This window comes from Rousettus aegyptiacus, unplaced genomic scaffold (assembly GCF_014176215.1).
Source record: "Rousettus aegyptiacus isolate mRouAeg1 unplaced genomic scaffold, mRouAeg1.p scaffold_m13_p_1, whole genome shotgun sequence".
Taxonomy (NCBI): domain Eukaryota; kingdom Metazoa; phylum Chordata; class Mammalia; order Chiroptera; family Pteropodidae; genus Rousettus; species Rousettus aegyptiacus.
Window position 1 is genome coordinate 151,720,022 of NW_023416284.1, and position 18,899 is coordinate 151,738,920.

The 18,899-nt window shown below is 33.3% G+C and overlaps 1 protein-coding gene across 15 annotated transcripts in view; it reads right to left on the bottom strand.

Moving 5' to 3' along the window:
• Positions 1-18,899, bottom strand: part of FAM184A (family with sequence similarity 184 member A) — a 115,426-nt gene that overhangs the window by 17,497 nt on the left and 79,030 nt on the right. For 10 of the 15 annotated variants that reach the window (XM_016153789.2, XM_016153752.2, XM_016153770.2 and 7 more), the window contains 3 exons: positions 13,468-13,509; positions 5,492-5,704; positions 3,266-3,419 (listed from right to left, as the gene is read on the bottom strand). In XM_016153789.2, the coding sequence (XP_016009275.2) occupies positions 3,266-3,419; positions 5,492-5,704; positions 13,468-13,509 (409 nt within the window). The remainder of the gene's footprint in view (positions 1-3,265; positions 3,420-5,491; positions 5,705-13,467; positions 13,510-18,899) is intronic. The other 5 variants (XM_016153780.2, XM_016153679.2, XM_016153742.2 and 2 more) reach the window with 1 other exon arrangement.

The window sequence follows — 18,899 nt, forward strand, 5'->3', positions numbered from 1 at the left end:
AACATCATAGCCATTAGGGAAATGGAAAGTAAAATTCACCACGAGACATCGCTACATTTCTGTCATAATGGATAAAGTACAAAGTACTGGGGAGGATGTGAAAAAACTAGGTCACTCATACATTGCTGGTGGGGACATAAAAGGGTACAGCCGCTCTGGAAAACAGTTTGCCAGTTTCTTAAAAAATTAAATATACAATTATCATATGACCCAGCAATTGCACTCCAGGGCATTTATTCCAGACAAGTGAAAACTCAGTTTATACAAAACTGAAAAGACCCAGATGTCCTTCACTCGATGAGGTAGGTCAATACCAGGGCATTCTACTCAGCAATAATAAGGGACAATATATGACAAGCTGGATGAGTCCCCAGAGAATTATGCTGGGTGAAAGAAAGCCAATCCCAAAGGTTACATATTTTATAATTCCAGGTATAACATTTACAACATTCTTAAAATGACAAAATTATAAAAATGGAGAACAGATTAATGACTGCCAGGAGTTAAAGGTGGGGAGAAGAGGGAAGTAGGCGTAGCTATAAATGGGCGACAGGGATTCTCGTGGTGAAGGGAATGTTCCGTGACCTCACAGTATCAACCCCAGGCTCCCTGGTCGTGGCATGCATTATAGCTTTAAAAGACTGGGAGAAACTAAGAAAAGGTTTCAGAGGAACTCCCTGTATTATTTCTTACAACCTCGTGTGAATCTACAATTATCTCAAAATAAAAAGTTTAATTTAAATAAAATTACGAAAAGTCCTTTTGTCAGCAAAGAGGTATTTAAATCATGTTTCAATGGGCTGAACAACAATAGTTCCTACACTTCGCCTGTTTTTACCTCTCCTCACACAGCTGTGACAGTGTATGCTCCTTTTGGGCCACAGTTCTATGAAGACTACCTCTGCATTTGAGTATAAGCAACCTGCATGCAAAGGCAGAACAGCAGTTCATTTCTGAATTCCCTTTGAATAACAGTCTCTAGCATGTAATAAACAGGTATTCCACCAATGTTTGATAAATGTTTGCACTTAATATGATTTTCATCCTAGCTATCAATGGTGGCTTTTAAAGGAGGAATAGGAGGAAGCTATAATGACTTGGCCTAGGACCCCCAACAACAGTAGAAAGGATAAATTGGTCAAATGGCTTTTCCTCTGAGGTCTATTATATTCAAAAACACTTTGATTTTCTTTGTTCCCAGCTTCTACTTGGAAAGAGTATGCCACTGAAGTATGATAACATTCATTAAAAATATTAAAATAATTTGGAAAAAACAAACAGAAGGAAAATGAGATAGGAATAAAAAGTTATTGAATGACACTAAAAAAAAAAAACAAGGAAAAAAACCTTTAAATATATATCCAGTTTTTCTTCAAAACTCATCTCCTTTTTTAAAAGGGTAGTGATTTGAACACCTCAAAGATAAAAATCCCATTAAAAAAATCTGAAAAATACCTAAACAAAAAGTTAGTCCTAAACATGGCTTTTCTAGTTAAAACAGAATTCTGAAGTGGGAAAAACCAGTATGACTAGTCCAAGGACTTGTGCTGGCTCCATGCCTATCTCTCTCTTTAAGTCACTGGATAGTGGGAAGCCGGAATGTCCTCCTTCTATTTAGTCTGTTAATGACAGATGGAAGCACCAGTGAGTATGGCTTATGTAGCCAGAGTACAGAGAAAGCAGAGCTAGTCCACCATACTTGCCTCTTCATCTGGTCACTTCAAAGAAAATATACCCGTCCTTCGATTTACGCAGATTATTCATTCCACGCATCTTTTTTTTTTTAACATGGAAGAAAACCACATAAAAAGAGTTCACCAGTATGAAAAAAATACTAAAGAAGTAGGCCAATAGAAGTCATAAAAACATTTATTTTACATATAATCACACAAAAAAAATGCTAATAAAAATCTAGAAAAACCAAAATAAATTTATTCACTGTCAGTGTCTATAATCTAAAGCCATCAACTTTCTCTTTTTAATTGTCACAAAGTCACTATCTTCATCATCCGAAATATTTGGAAGTACTACTTCGATTTCATTATTTATGTTTATGTTTCTGAATGATCTTTTTCCAACTCCATCTTTTGCTAAGTTTTCATAAATTATTCAGTATTGCAACATTTTTAAACTTGTCAAAAATTTAAGGCTCGTTGGATGTTTGGATCAATATCTAGAATTGTAGTTTCCAGTTTTGTGGCCAATTAAAGAGCTTTGTAAATATTTTCTGCAGTGAGTGAAACCGGTTCAAGGTCACTGCTGTATTCATCAGATATTAAGTGAATTAACTTATTATCAGTTAATTCATGACCAACCAGTAATTTGTTAATACTGTCTACATTCAAATTGTCAGAGCCATTTTCTTAAAATTTATTTAATAAATTAATAATGCCAGCTAATCCTTCTTCAGTTGTTGGAACCATTTTTCCTGGTACGACCACTTCTGGCCATATTGCTTTCCAGCAAGCATTTAAAGTCTATGGCTTTATATCACTCAAAACTAAGGCAATATTCTTGATACAACTTAAAATTATATATTTATTCCGGGCTTCCGTTAAGTGTAAGTATTCATTATCTTCAAGTTTATGTAAAATATCATTAAAATCAGTTTAATATAATTAATCTTAAAGGTGGAAATAATGCCTTGATCCCAAGATTATTAGTTATATTGTTTTTTCCTACTTCAGGCTCAAGGAAGTTGTATTTAGTGGCAAACATACAACTTTTATATTTGGATGTTCTAAATTGTATGGATGACTAAGTGTATTATCTAAAAGTAAAAGTGTTTTGACAGAAAAACATTTTTCATTTATATATTTTTTAGCTTCTACAGCAAAGCATGTGTAAAACCAATCCCTAAAAACATCAGTAGTCACCTAGGCTTTTTTATTTGCCATCCAATGAATGAGAAGATCATTAATAATTGTGTGTTAGTATTAGTTCTTTGTATTTTGCTGAGTTAAGCTATTGTGTTTTGGAAAGAATAATCACAAATAATGGAAATGAAAAAGAAAGAACCGCATCAAACGAGACTGCATAAATGGAAACCGTGAATAAAAAAGTCCCAGTAAATGGAGGGAATATTGTATAAAAAAAATTGTGTTAAAAAAATACTGCGTAAATCGAGGGACAGATGTATGCAAAAACACTTAGATATTCATTTTGACGTTTCAAAAATTAAAAATAAAACGGTGATTTCATTTTGAATTTTAAAGTAGAAGAATGTACAAATAAATATGATAAGATTATAATCCATGCAAAATACCAAGCATAGCCTTTCCTTCATCTTCTAATTCAAAACGAAGAGTCTGAAGTTCCTGTTCCATTTCTATCCGGAAGCCCTCCATTGACTCTCTGTGTGCATCTTTTAACGACTGAAGCTCTGCAGAATGTTTTTGTTGTAAATGGTTTTCAAGAGCCTAGAAAAGGAGAAACATTCAAATTATTATGTTAGAATACAGGAAGGAAAATGCAAACAAAATAAAAAATAATTACTACAACTCAGTTATTATTTAAGAAAAAGAAGGCACTTTAAATTCATTTATAAGAAAATTAAATATAAGACAATCACCATTAGGAAATAAGTAACTACAGAATAATCATCATCATGAAACCAGTTTGACTCAATACACTGTGTTTGAATTGGGATATGGACCTTTGATCTAAGGCAGTTTTCAAATAGTCATTTCCTAAAGCTGCTAAGGGGTGTAAACCATCTAAAATTAATGAATAATTCCTCTGTGTACACAGATTTAGACCTAGGAAGGAGAGGAGGAGGGCAATAGCAGGAAAAGATATCCTTCTGATTAGGAAAAAAGAGATGAGGGCTTCTACAGCTCCACCCTTATCAAATATTTTATAGCTACTTTCTATAGTCATTCTTTGCTCCTGCATTTGTGAACAGAAGCAAAAGCTCTGAGAGTAGGTAGCTGGAAGAGTAAACTAAAGCCTTTCACGGGATTAGTTTTAAAAACTTAGCCAGAGAGAACAGACAGCATATGGCTAAGACTAATAAGATGTATGGCCATAGGAGTTAAAAAATAGAGCTCAGAGTACTTCAAGTTTAGAGACTGAACTGTGCCAGGAAGGATTTTTCTTACTGTAATCCATTACATGAAAGGTTTCTGAGAAAGGCACCATGTTGTAACTAGGTCTGCATTTCTTTAATCATTACTTTAAAATGCTGTTTTTAAAAATTAGTATTTGGCTACTTATGTTCACTGTTTTAAAATGTTTAATTTTAAAACATAAAGCATAGGATTCTTTTAATATAGATAAAATAAAGGACTTTTAGTTTAGGCAGCGTCATGTAGGTTGCTTGGCTACCTAATGACAGACAATAAAATTGGAGATTCTGATTTCTTTTGAAAAATGATTAAAGTTTAGAAAAGACTGAATGTATAAAATTAAAGTACTGATATGAGAGTTTATGTGTTATGCTAATTCCAAAACAGTAGCCAATGAATAGATTAATTAGCAACACAATCAGGTCTAACATTTAACCAACTTCTCTGACCACATCAATATACTTTCAATTACTGTATAGCAAGTTAACTTTAAAAAAAAAAAAAACAGGACTTTCTTGTTTTAATTTATGACATATTCCTTCTTAAAACAGTGCTTGCACCCAAATAAAGAATTAAGAAACAATCTATATCTGTAATGACCATATACGTTGAAAATTGTTAGTAAACTGTATTTTTCTATTAGTCTTTATCATAATTACTATAAGGTCCTTAGAAGAAATTGAAAAATACAGTGTAAAGAAATGAACTGTACCAAAGTTAATCACATTAAGACTATGTCAAACTAACATTTTAACATAGAACTGAGGAATGGATCTGGGGATATTATGGCATGTAATATGATTAATCCAATAATATATATATTTTATTTAAGTCTTCTCTGAGTGATTTATTTGTATCATTACTTTTCATATAGCCTTTGGGGCTGAAATAAAGGGGGCTGAAGTATTTCAAAATATCTTTAATTTAATTGCATTATAAATTTTGTAGATAAGAAAAAAAGTATGAGGAAATAAAATTTGAGTTAACAATATATATAAGTTATTTAGATACATGTATCTTTTATAGATCCAGCTTGAGAGAGAAAAATTAGAATTTTGATGAAAGACTATTCAGTTCAACATAGTATTAAGTGATAGAGTTACAGCTCAGTAGGATCATGCTAAATTTATTTAATCACTGTTAACTACATGACAAACCAGATGGTATATTGGTCTCATCATGAACTTGGCATTATGATGGAAACAGATATAAAATGTTGTCCCTAGTCTAATTTGTCTGCTACAGTGTATATCTAGTGTATATATTTAAATAGTGTGACCCCGTAGGAAGTCATATCTAGCAAACACACTGGAATAAAGCCATACATAAATTTTTGGAGCCAAAAAATGAATTCTTAGGAATTTGAAGACTAATTATTATTATGCTGTTGGATTACACCTGAATATATGTCACATTAAACTTACTCTTTGTTCTTTTTCTTTTTCTTCTTCCATAGTTTGAAATGCAAGGACATGTGCTTCTTTTAAAGATTTATGTCTTTGTTGATGTTGTTCCTCTAATTCTTCAAGCTCCTGTGTAAGTCGTTGTCGTTCTTGTGTAAACTGGGCTTGCAGTTGCTGCAAAGAAGTCTGAGACTGGGAAAGCTGAATCTCCAGATTCTGTTTCAGCAAGGAAATCTATGCCACAGAATGGTATACAATGAAGAATAAATACAAGGCATATTTCACAAAACGCTAATCTCAGGGAAAAAAGCATTTCAAAGATATCAACTATAGTAAAACAATTGCCTGAAGAAAGTATTCACTTAAAATGTTTACATGATAGACACCTAATCTTTAGGTATTACTACTTTTAATTCTATTTTCAGTAGTTAGTCAAAAAATACTGTTTCAGTGGTATTTAGTTTGTAGACTCTAAAAAACACTAGCCCACATTTAGAAATACAATGAACACCTATTTTGTATTGCAATAAATATTCATAAGTATTCATAATATGAAATAAAAACAGGAGACAACATAATTAGTAGGTTACAGTCACTTCAATGACATAGTAGGAAAAGTTAAACTGCTCATTTGTGAGGCAGTAAAGATGAGTAGTTAAAACTGTGGGCTCTGAGGTCAAAATCCTAGCTCTGTCAGTTGCTAGTATCAACACCTCACTGGGCTATGTGAGAATGAAGTGTTTCGCGACTCATATTTCATTTAGAATAGCCTCTGGCACGTATTTTTATTTTTGAATATTAATTCAAAGGATTTGCAAACTTTAAAGCTTTAAAAAAAAAAACAGAAACATCCCACAATTCTCTAGTTATAGCCTTAAAATGGTGACAGGTGCTTTTCTTTCTCTTTCGAAAACTTGTCACTCCTTTTGCAAACAGGCATAATCACCCTTAATATGTCTACATTGCTTCTGGGTGTTTTAAAATACTTTAAGTTAAGTACTTTTTAAAGATTAAAAGCACAAAACGTGTATATGTGTGTATGTATATATATGTTCACACATATGTTTGATGAAACCATTTAGTTTAATCTATTTATCTTCTCAAATATAGGAAACTGCAACTTGAAACTAGAAAACCATATTCTAATAGAAATCTGAATCTAAAGAGGACTTAGGGGAATGAGATGAAAAGTTGTCGAATGTGTTCCATTATGTAACTTAAGATACTATATATGTTCATATACAAGTAAATCAGTTTCTGTGGCCAAGAACATCAATGGAAAGAGAAACTTTAAAGTGAGTTTTGTAAATGGGAAAAGACTTTAAGTGACGGAGGGCAAGTAGAGGCTGCCTCACATGCCCCGTGAAGGAAGGGAAAGAAAAAGAAAGGGTAGAGAATCACCAGAGATGCAAAATAAGAAAGAAAAATAAAAAAGGAAGGAATGGAAGACAGGAAAGGTCAGAGGCAAGCAGGAGGAAATGGTCACAGGCTGCAGTGAGCCTAGGGTGGCTGACTAGCTAGCTGTCTGGAAGGGTTTTGGACAAAGTTCTAAATCAGGATGAGTTGTAAAGGTTAGCACATGCCTTTATGGACATAGTCAAGCACTGAGAAATGATACAACTGACACACAGATGTTCAATTTGTTTTAAAGTCATTCCAAAGAAGTGACTCTACCTGTTGAAAGTTATATGGATTCTACTTGATGATTTCTACATAAACCTAAGGTTTCAGAGGTTATTTCAGATGACCAGAGCCAAGGTAGAACTGCAACTCTCTGACAGCAGGCAATGCCTACACCTCTAAATGGCAGTAGCACCCACGATTTATAGACTGAAATAAACCCTGCAAGTGTGAAAACTGCAGGAGAATGTCACAGCAACAGCTATGGCCATACTTGTGAATTAGTAAGACCAAGACAAATTAGACTATGTGACTTCTCACCATTTTATGCAAAGAAAATCAGGATGAAATGAATATTAAGGACAACTCAGAAAGAAAAAATAAATCATAAAAGGCAATGAAAATGTGTGTTTGTGAACACTAATATGTAACTGATAGAATCATTTTCTCCCAAACTAGCTGGTTTTTGAAATGGATAAGGAGCCTACCTACTCTCTTCTTAAGTTCAAGTCTAGTCCCAGATGCAGCATGGAGACCCATGAGACTGCCTTGTCTCTAGTGACAGCTTGTCAGAATATATATGAGAATGTTAGGAAAAGACTATGTTACATTTAGAAAAATGATTGATAGTCAAAGCTATTACCTGGCCCCTGGGCAAGTGAGGACTAAAATCCTCCTAGTGAACATACTGTTCACCAAGCCGTCTGGCATGGTATGTTATGCATCTGTGTCCAGCTGAAGAGAACGGGCTTGCTCTTCTGATTTCCACACACACACCGTATAGGTGGGCTACCAGTGGCCCTGGGTCCTATCCTCCAATTAAGTGTGCACTTAGGTTAGTAAGAAGCTGATCAGTTCACAGGGTGCGTCTTATTTTCTACAATACCTACACTTCAAAAGTTCACTAAATCAAAAGACCTCCTACATTGACTACAATTTGACTCATACTTGAACTATTTAAGGATGAAACTTATAGAGAAATATAACATGTAGAATGAATGAAGTACCACAATAATGTAATAGTTTTACATTTAATGTCCAGCACACTTTCAAACTCTAACTTAAATAAGATATATATGAATATTTTATATGGTAAAATACTTTACCTTGAAAGAACTCCAAAGCAATATCTTTCATTTTAGGATACATGATTAATCTTTGTATCTATACTCAAAAAAATATAAAGTATGTGCAAAAAGACATCATGCAATTTAGTGTTTAAATATAAGTTTAGATATTTTATATTAACTTTGAAAGCACACCAAAATAATATTAAGCCTATCTAAAATCTTTGGATTCATGCTCAAGACAGTAACACAAATTATATGCAGAAAGCCTTTATCATGCAATGCAGCATAAAAATTTTGTTAATTTTATAAATAAATTAGTAGAATTACATTAAATTGACAGCCTTTATTCAGCATGAAAATTACATGGCACTTTAAAACACAATTAATGAGCAAAGCAATGTAAAATGAACTAATATTTAACACCTGAGTACAGTATACTTTATGGAAATATCTGTTAATATAAAACTTCATTACTTCAAAATAAAAGAGAATAAAGATAGATTTTACATTAAATAGTTTTGTCAACCTTGATCAATGCGTTTATAACAAAATTATAGAAAGGTATTTGTTGAATAAATGAATGAGAAACAGTAGCTGCTTCAAATTATATATTCAAATTTTATAGCATATGGAATTAGTTTCTACATGCTAAAATTTTAAATTTTAATGCTTATTTTGTTGACTTTATTTCCCCTCCTCCCCACTTCCACCCCTGACCTATGGATGTTGCCTTTTTTTCCTTAAGAACTGGATCTCTGAAGGTGCGGTATCTCCTCCCGCATGCTCACAGTGTGCACCTGGGGCCTGGCTCACCCAGGGTATGGTCCATGGCTCCACCTGGGGCGCGAACTCAGGACATTCCGCATATAAAGCAGATGTGCTAACCACTACACTATGGAGCCACTCCCATTGTTGACTTTAAATAAACCAAAAAAATCTTTATTTCAGAAAAAAAAAATGTAATCCTCATTTTAAAAATTCTTACATAGCAGTTTAAATATGAATTATATAACATGTTGCACTGACTGCAAACAATTTTAAAGGTCAAACCACACTGACAGTAAGTGCCACCTACTGATGTTTACACTTAATATACTTTTTAAAAAAAAATAAAGTGGTGTAAAAATTTCAAAAAGACAAAACTTAAAAATATACAGATACAGTTTTCTGAAGAAAGGAAAGCTTTCCCTATTTCCCACAGAGCAATTTCACAAGAATTCTGTGTCTCAACAATAATGCTTGAAGAAAAATACGCCCTTAAAATAGAAACTGAGACATCAAATCTGAGGTCCTGGATATGGCTGGATGCCAACATGGGACACGCCATTATATATATCCTACCTACCACCTTTTGATTTTGATGCACTATTGGTGGTTTTTTCCCCCCAAAATGTCAGTCTTATTACAGAAAATGTGCAAATAATTTGTCCTTGAAACAAAGCATTTCTTGAGATAGTAAATGTAATCTGTGGTTTTCAAACCTGGCTGTGTATCAAAATCATCTCTGTAGATTTTAATAAATATACTTGTCCTGGCCCTGATCCCTTGATATTCTGATTTAATAGGCCTAGAATTGGGCCCAGGCCATCTCACATATTTTTATTCCAAATTACCAATTTATTAAGTTTTAATTGTGAAAAAATATTAAAAATATAGGACTTATGAAGGGAAAGTCTCTTTCATTCCCTTTCCTCACCATATCCCAGTCCCTAAGGATAACCAGAATGAAGACTCTAGCGTCGCCCAAGACTCTTGTGACTCATCTCTCTCTTGATCTGCTTGTTTTGTTGTCTTTTGCTTTTTAAAAAACTTACATCATATGTAAGTGGCTAGGTGATTTTCACCAAATGGAGAGAGTATTATCAGTCATGATTTGACAAAATACTGGCTATCTCTTACACACAACAGTCACGTGGGGGCCCCAATGGCATACCTCAAGAACGTGGGACAGACATTCCTTACACACTACACAGAGGAATAGATGCCACTTCAAATGTGATGTCCTACCTGCAGGTGCAAACACGTGATGGAGTCGCTTTTCAAACACCTGACTCTATGTAGCTTCCTCCAAGATGAGTATATCCACGAATTTATTTAACGATGGTTAATAATTTTTCCATTGGGGAGACCAATGAGTTCATGTTTTTACAGATTTTTTTCTCTTCATAGTGGTATTTATATAGGGTATACATATCCATGATAATTAGGTATACCCCATTCTTTTCTATGACTATACAGACTTCCTATTGCAGACACTGGTCCTTGCCTTGTCGACAGTCAATCTCCTCCTTTCCTTTCTTCCCAGTTAGCTGGACTGAATGGAAATCCTGATCTTAAAGAAGATAGGCTCCTCTCCTAGCACTGAGGGACAGATTACGACTGAGATAAAAAAGTCGCAGAAATCCAATTCCAAGGACATGTCACCCTGTTTTAGATAATAAACTAAAGTATGTGGGTAATTGGGGGGTGGGGGAAGATTTTATTTCCTGATCAAAGTACAAAACATTTAAGGAGAGCCTGTTGTTGCATTAGCACAATTGTTCAAGAACATGACAGCTGTAGCTGCAGCAGCCATGTTGCAACTATGACACGATAAACTTAAGGTCAAAAAGTTAACACATTGAGCATGACAAAGCAGAAGTACATACATACTGAGTTCTTAAATATTCTGACAGTTTAGGCTACTGTTAACTGGGTACTCCGCTGCTAAAGGCCAAACGCATCTTAATAGACATCATTCTAAAATATAATACACTATAAATTATTCCTTCCTGATGGAAATTTAGATCACCTAACCTAGTTTTGCTATTACAAATATTGCGCACATACACAAAATAAAAACCCCAAAACAAAACCAAATGGTCTGAATATGCACACATGAGGCTATACCTGTCTCTCTTTTTTAAGATTCACAGGTGACTTTAATGCACAGCCATAGTTGAGAACCATTGCCCTGGTATTCATAAAAGTAAAAGTTTTGACTGTTTTTTAATGATATATATATATATATATATATATATTTTGGCGGCGGGGAGTGCTTAAACAATAAAATTGTATTTTCTCACAGTTCTGTATGATAACCTTAAGGCACGTCTGGAAATCTTTAAAGCCCTGGCCTTTTCCTTGTCCTCTGCTCTCAGTTCATTTTAAGATCAAAGAGGAAAACAAAATATTATTTTCCTCAAGTAATATTACCTATGGCCTTCTCTATTGTAGCATTTGTCAATTTATCAAGATATTTAAAAACTGTTTATCTTGTCCTTCTGTGTATTTTTTGAATAAGACTGTAAATTATGATTTACTTTTCTGGGTACAGGTTATGTGTGAGAGGGTTCATTCACTTCTGTGAACAAGAAAATTTCTAGGAATAAAAATTTTAAAAAATAGGATGTGTAAATACAATTTTGTTTTACATTAAATTATCAGTATGGAATTGTTTTGAGTCAGAATACGTGTCAATTTTGACAAAGTAAAAAAATGATTGGAAAGTCTAAACCATATGATAATAATATTCAGTTCAATACTTTCAAATATATAAAGCAACATTAAAAGTTCATATCATAGGTTTAGTAGAGGACAATAAAGATAATTTAAAACTACATAACAACTTATATAAATGTTCATGTAAAATATCTGAAGGTGCCTGAACATTTGAATTCTTCCTATAGTTTTTTCTTTCTAACCACTAATTTGCTATTTTTGAAAAGTCTGAGAAAAATAAATTTAAGCTTATTAAATTATGACAATTTTGAAAAAATTCTGAAATGTTCATAATTTTTTGGTATGTTTTAAAAAGATCTATAAACTAGGTTTATCAAGTAAGAGCCACAATAATGCCTACTTAATGTCCTTAAGATATTTCTGGAGTATGTTCCCTATTATCTTCTCATTCTTAGTTGAAAATCAGAAAGCTTTTATTAAAAGCAGAGGTATCAATAATCACATGTTTTTGAACAAGACAGTAGATGGTGGAAACCTCTTGTGTGAAAGGCTGTGTAATGATAATGTGAGGAGAGGGCAGATAGATGCTCCCTCCACTGACCAACATGACAAGGTCATGTTCTGTTTGGATGATGACAGATTGAAGAGTTGATCCTTAATGACTACAATGATACAAAGGGGAATTAATTATTGGGGATTTCACTGTGTTACCAACCCCTTTTACTATTCTTGTAGCAGATGAATCGAGACGCTCAGTTACTAATAATTTAACTTCAATAAGGTTTTTATTTTAATGAACACCTTTTCATCTATAACTACGAAGGAGAAAGTGACTATGTTGTCACAAATATTATGAATATTATGAAGTTCTATTAATTTTAACAATCATGTCTTATTTGGGTTCTTATTTCTATCTCAATTAGCACATGTGTCAAAGTCAGGATTAAATAGCAATCAAGTCCAAATTCTTACAATGTTCTATGTGATTATTAAAAAGAATTTCTAAATGTAAGCTTATTTTATCAACATTAAAATAGCTATCTTTGTTGCTTATTTTTAAATATATGAAAGAAAATGGTGTTAAATTTGTGTATTTCTAATTTTTTTAGGTAGAAAGCAAGGTTGAATATGAAAGACGGATATAATTTTTCTTTTCTCACATAGTAGAAAGAAATTAGGGAGGTATGAGGAAATAGTTTCACTCCGGAAGTATCAAAATTTCACAGGACATCTCTAGATTCAAAGCTTTGGCTCTCCTAGGATAGGAATTGGCAAACTATAGCCTGTTTTTGTAAATTAAGTTTTACTGGGGCATGGCCACATGGATTTGTTTACATATTGTCTGTGCCTGCTTTCACACATATCTGGAGTCTAGATACTGCCACAGAAATGGCGTGGCCCATAATATAAAACATGTTCTGAATCTTATGAACCTTCACAACTATCTAATCCTTTTAAATAAAGTCTATGATACTAGTTTTTCAAAAACTAAACTAGTTTAACAGAAGAAAGAATATATTTACATTTATTTCCAATTCTATGTGTCGACTAGTTAACAGTTTTTCAATACTACTATATCTTTCAAAGTAAACATTAAAATAATGACATTTAAGTTTGAGAAATAAGATCTTGCTTTGCTTTATAATAAATGTTTATTATTAATACAATGTGGTAGATGTATGCACATACACAAATGAATGGCTGAAAGTTGTTAGCTTTTGTTATGCATATACAAAACATATCTTATTGAATGCCAAAGTGTATTTTTTATATCATAAGTTAAAGACTAAAAGCAGTGATGATGTTTATGCAAAATAAAAAGTGCAGCATGCCTTTGTGTACAAACTGTAAGTGCAGCTCACTTACATTGTTGATAGACTTATGCAAAGCTTCACCCAGAGAGTGCCGCTATGAAGAAAAGATCACAGGAATAAAGGGAAACATTCAGAAATCAACTGAGTGAAAGAAAGAGGGATAAAAAGGGAGAGTAAAACACAGAACATTAATTATTATATGCCCAAGAAAAATAAGCTGAAAACAGTTCTGAGAAAGAAATTAGACAGAAAGAAATTTAAGACACACAGTCTTAATTATCTTTATTCTCTTAAAAACAATTTGTGTGCTGGCAGACTTACCTATGAAAAATACCAAAGGCTAGTACATATAAATCAGATGATGATTACTGAAGGAACTAGAAGGAATATTACTATTCTAAATTCCTCCCAGAAATCTAAAATATAGAGCTTCAAAACATTACACCCAGTATTGGTGTAGTTCATGAAGGATTTCTCTTAAGAGAAATGAGCAGAAGAGAACTGAAACACTAACTTGATTCCCTATTTAATTTGGGGGTCAGAAATGAGATAATCATTGAAAATGTGAAGATTTAATAATAATCTGGTTTCGTAATGGAGAAAGAAAGAAGAGATGCCTTCACATCTCTTCAGTACTATTTTCCAGGACATCTTTGAGAAATTTATTTATGATTTGGGATTTTCAGAAGTTCATTAAAATTTTGAGTGATTAACCACTAGAAAAACCACTAGACACTCTCTTTCCCCTCAAATATAAGGGAAAAAAGTGATTTCCTTTTCAATTACTTCACTTTTTTTGCCCTCCAAAAATACAAAATAATATTTCATTTATATTACTAATGTAAATAGAAAAGTTCATGTAAAATGTTTACTTTGGACAATAATCAAATTTTCAGACAGAACATATCTTTTTTCCATAATGTAATTAATTATTCATTGGCATGTCATAACTAAAGCCAGTTTTTACTTGGCAAGCAAATTTTTACTAATTATTTAACATATTCTATAGTTTACTATAGTTGAAAAAATAAGTTGAGAAAAAAGATTAATTTTATATTTGATTACCCCAGAACTTCTTGATCTAAACTTTCTTGTACTTTTATACATATTAGATATATTAATTTTACTTTTTTCCTAATTCTTTCTTATACTATTAACAATCTCTACATATTAATGAGACACTTAACTTCTCTAGACTTCACAAAACTTAAGAAAATCTGAGGGATTTTTTGTTGTAGCTTTTTACCTCTTTGAGTTTTCAGAACTGATATCTTAGTAGTAAGTTAATCTAAAATGTATGGCATGTACATATGAAGTAGATTTTATTTCATACTCTGTAAGGTAATATCATACAAAAATTATGTTATTAAAGATTCCTGAACTAATTGAAAAACTAGCCAATATGAGAAAGTAGAGAGTGGCATGCCAGGTCTTCCCTTAGAGATTTTAGACATTATATAACAGAAGTATATTTGAACATCTGGAATCTAAACTCATATATGGTTACTACCTCTAACAACACACCACTTCAGACCATGAAAATATCTAAACCAAAAAGCATGGTTTTTAAGGTGTGACCTGGGGTGACTTACATCACAGACCTGGCTATGGCAATCAGGAGAAGGCACAATTAATGATGTTGGGTGGCAATACCATTATTGGTTAATATGTAAATGAAGTAAGCTTTATTTTTGCATTTAAAGAATATTAGAGTATTACTATATTCTGGGAAATATCTTAAATGCAGAGTGATGACAGAGTTGAATAAGATAGCAGAACAAACATAGAGAAACAATTAAAAGCAAGTTCATAATAAATATTATGAGGTAATGACTGGAGGTGAAACTGGGTTGATGGTAAGGAAAGACCTTTCGAAAGAAGTGACATTTAAACTGGGACTCAATGAAGAAGTCAGCCACAAAATGGGATGACCCTGAGGGAAGAGTGTACAGGCAAATGGAACAGCACAAAGACTCAGAGATGAAGTGAGCTGGGAGTGACTGGGGGGACATGGGTGTCAGGAGTGCTGCTTATGAAGCTAAAATGAGTGGGGAGACATTTGCAGAGGCAACATGGCTCTTGAGTTTTTAGGGTCTTGTAGACAAGGAAGGAGTCAGAACATGAGCCTTAATTCAATGTGGTGCCCAAAGAGAATTTTAAGCCGGGGGAATGGTATGACCTGATTTACATCATAAAAGATCACTCTGAGTGCTATACAGAAAAGTGAGATTGAGGAGGATGGTGGGAGGCCATTATAACAGTGGCTTGGACTAGTGTTTACCAGGGGAGATGGAAGCAGATGGAGCAGAGGTATGTTTTGGAGGTAGAATAAACAAGATTGACAGATTACAGGAGAGGTAAAAAAAAAAAGAGAAATCAAGGGTGACTCTTTATTTTTTGTTTTGAGCAACAACTGTGCCAAGAGGAGAAGATGTTGGGAATGAGGATGAAGAGTGAGAATCAATACTTCTGAGTCAAATATGCTATGTTTGAGATGTCTATTAGCCAACCAAGTGACTGTGAGTTTGGGGGAAAAGGTCAAAGGTTGGAGATTTAACTTTGGGAGCCACTGACATATAGATGATATTTGAGGCACAAGACTGGATGAGATCCCCCCAAGTAAGCGTCTGCTTGAAATAATACTAGATGCACTAAAAATCTATATGCAAAAATATTATTTGGCAAGCCTTCTACACAATCAAGATTCAACGTTAATAAAACCTGATGTCCTATACAATAGTCAATTTATTTTAAAGGCTTACTGAATGTGTTTCAGGATTTCTATTCTTGAAGGATAAATATAATGAGACTTCTGGATAAGTGAGGAAGAAAGTGAAAAATAACTTAAAAAGTTGGTGCAGTATTAGAAACTTAGAGCTTTGTACATGAGAAATTATGCTCTTAGGAGTTATTTCACTGTTCTAAACCTCAGTTTACTCATTTAGAAACTATCATAAGGTTTTATATGTTTGCCAGTTGCAAATGTATTGATATATAAATATTAAAATCCACTAACTTACAAGCATTAGAGGATGGGGACCATGTCATTCATATTTTGCACATAAAGTGCCTAATTTGGTCCCTGGCACAGAATAAATGTTTATTAATGAATGATATGGACTTTTATTATTGAGTTAGTTTTCACTACTCTCCACCTTACTTCTCCCCTCTCCATAAAAGAAGTAGTAAAGAGAAAATTCTCAATAAAAAGAAAGAAGTTATATAGAAAAAAATATCATATTCTAAGACTCAGATATGTATCCTCTCAGAGAAATGAACTAATGAGTATACTAAATATACTTAATATTTGTCCAGAAAATATTAATCTGAAAAAGAAAGGCTGCCAAGAAGGAAGCAATATTCGTTGACTGGTACCTCTCTTGTCCCACTCTATTCCAGTCTCCATACTGTAGCCAGGAATTTGAAATTACAATATCTGAATATTTCCTGCTCCTGAGTAAAACCTTTTAATAGTTCTTCATTGTTCTTTGGATAAAGCCCCAACAAGCCAAACAAGGCCCCATGTAACCTGACCCTACCTGCCTCCCCATCCTCCTGGACTACTGCTCTCCAAAACTAAGGTATTTGGGGACCAACTGCCCGAGGACCTTTGCACATACTTCCTTCCTGCTCTGCTCAGAATGCTGTTCTCAGTCTCCTCCTGGCCCGATGCTTACTTCTCTTCCATGTCTCAGGTAAAAGATCCCAAACTCAGAGAAGCTTTCCCCAAGTTCCCAGACTATTAGGTCCCCATGGCACATATCCTTGTGTGCCACGGTTGTTAAGGAATTCATGTGTCACATTGTTATTTCTTTACTGTAAGCGAGGGGAAGGCTAAGATCATTATGACCTCATTACTGGCCTGGCACAGTGCCTGGCATATCAGAAGCACCAGATTTTTGACAATGATAAAATATCATCAAATGTCAACAGATAAAATTCTCATTACTAACAAAAGAAATGTCATTTCCTAAATTAATAACTTCCTTGAAATGATATGTACACTAATCTTACATTACAATTCAAAATATGTTAAGGCTTAATAAAGTATTTCAAAATCCACTGTTTAATACTGTAATTTCTTAAACGATGTAAGGTGTTTTTCTAATTTCAAGCATACGAAATATCTAGAGAAAAACAACCCCAAAACCTAAGATTTAGAAGTGGGAGTCACAGCTTTAAAATTTTCTCAAAGCAAAAAATAGAAAAAAAAAAATTCACCAACAATCGGTGAATATAAAAACTAAAATAGTAATAGCAGGTATATAAAAGAAATTAAGGTGAAAACAAGCTAACGTATTAGAAAATTCATAACACTTTTCTCAGAGAGTCTTAAGTAACTTTTTAATCATCTGTCTATTGAATACTTTTTATGATACAAATGTTTTTAGTGTCTTGTCATATGAAATAAAACTAGATTAAGTTGATTTGTTACTACAATGTTATCTAAATGTTCTTAAGTATTTTTAAGGTATGTTGTGGGCCCCAGCACATCTGAAGGCACAAATTGTTCTTCTCATTTTATCACAAGTCTTACTATGGTATTTTGCAGAACAAATATATGCTCAGTATACATTAACAGCTACCCAGTATTTTAAACGTCTCTTTTAAAGCTAGCTATAGATTTCATAGTTTAATCTCTTCACTCTCTTCTAAATATGTCAATTTAAGAACTAGACAGACTTAAATTCTAAAAAGGAAGATTTGGGTAGGGGAAAGAAAATTATATATTTTTAGATTTGCAGATTCAGAAAACAATTTAGTACTGTTTATCTTAAAAGAAAATAAAATCTTGAGAGGAAGAATACTAACAAATAGGTCTCATTTATAAAAGAGAATATAATGTAGTTGAAGTAACGACATGAATTTTTTCGAATGAAAAGAAATTAAAAACAAACTTCCATATTTACTAAAGAAAACACTGCGAATTAACTTTGAATCCAGGAACTGAGCAGGAAGAATGAGGAATAATGGGTGTTGGTTGTTTTGGGTAGACTTTAACTCCATTGAACATTTCTGAGTAAGCAAAATGGAGTCTTACCTGTTATTCTCTCTCTCTTTTCTAGGTGACTGTTCTCTTTTCTCTATATACTATTTCTCTTCACTTGTCTTGCTTTTTCCCTTGACTTGACTTTTCCTTACTCCAGTCAACTCTTCTCCCAGGCTTCGGGCCAAATCTGATGTTTCTTCTACATCATTTCCTACTCTCCTAAATTTCTAGAGAGAGGATTCACACCCTTCGCTAACCTCCTGCCACTGCTCAGGGCTTCATTAAGGTCTTTGTCTGAGTCAGTTGAGAAGAGATTATTATCCCAGGTTCCTTTCTAGCCCCTCCACCTCAAAATCTGCTTGCCTTTGTCCTTCCATTGAAAGGTAGTATTATTGTTATACATTTAAAATGGGCATAGAAATGGATGAAAACATTTTTTTCAATAAGCAGAAATACAATTTCTAAAGACAGAATTCCCTTTTTCCCAACATCAA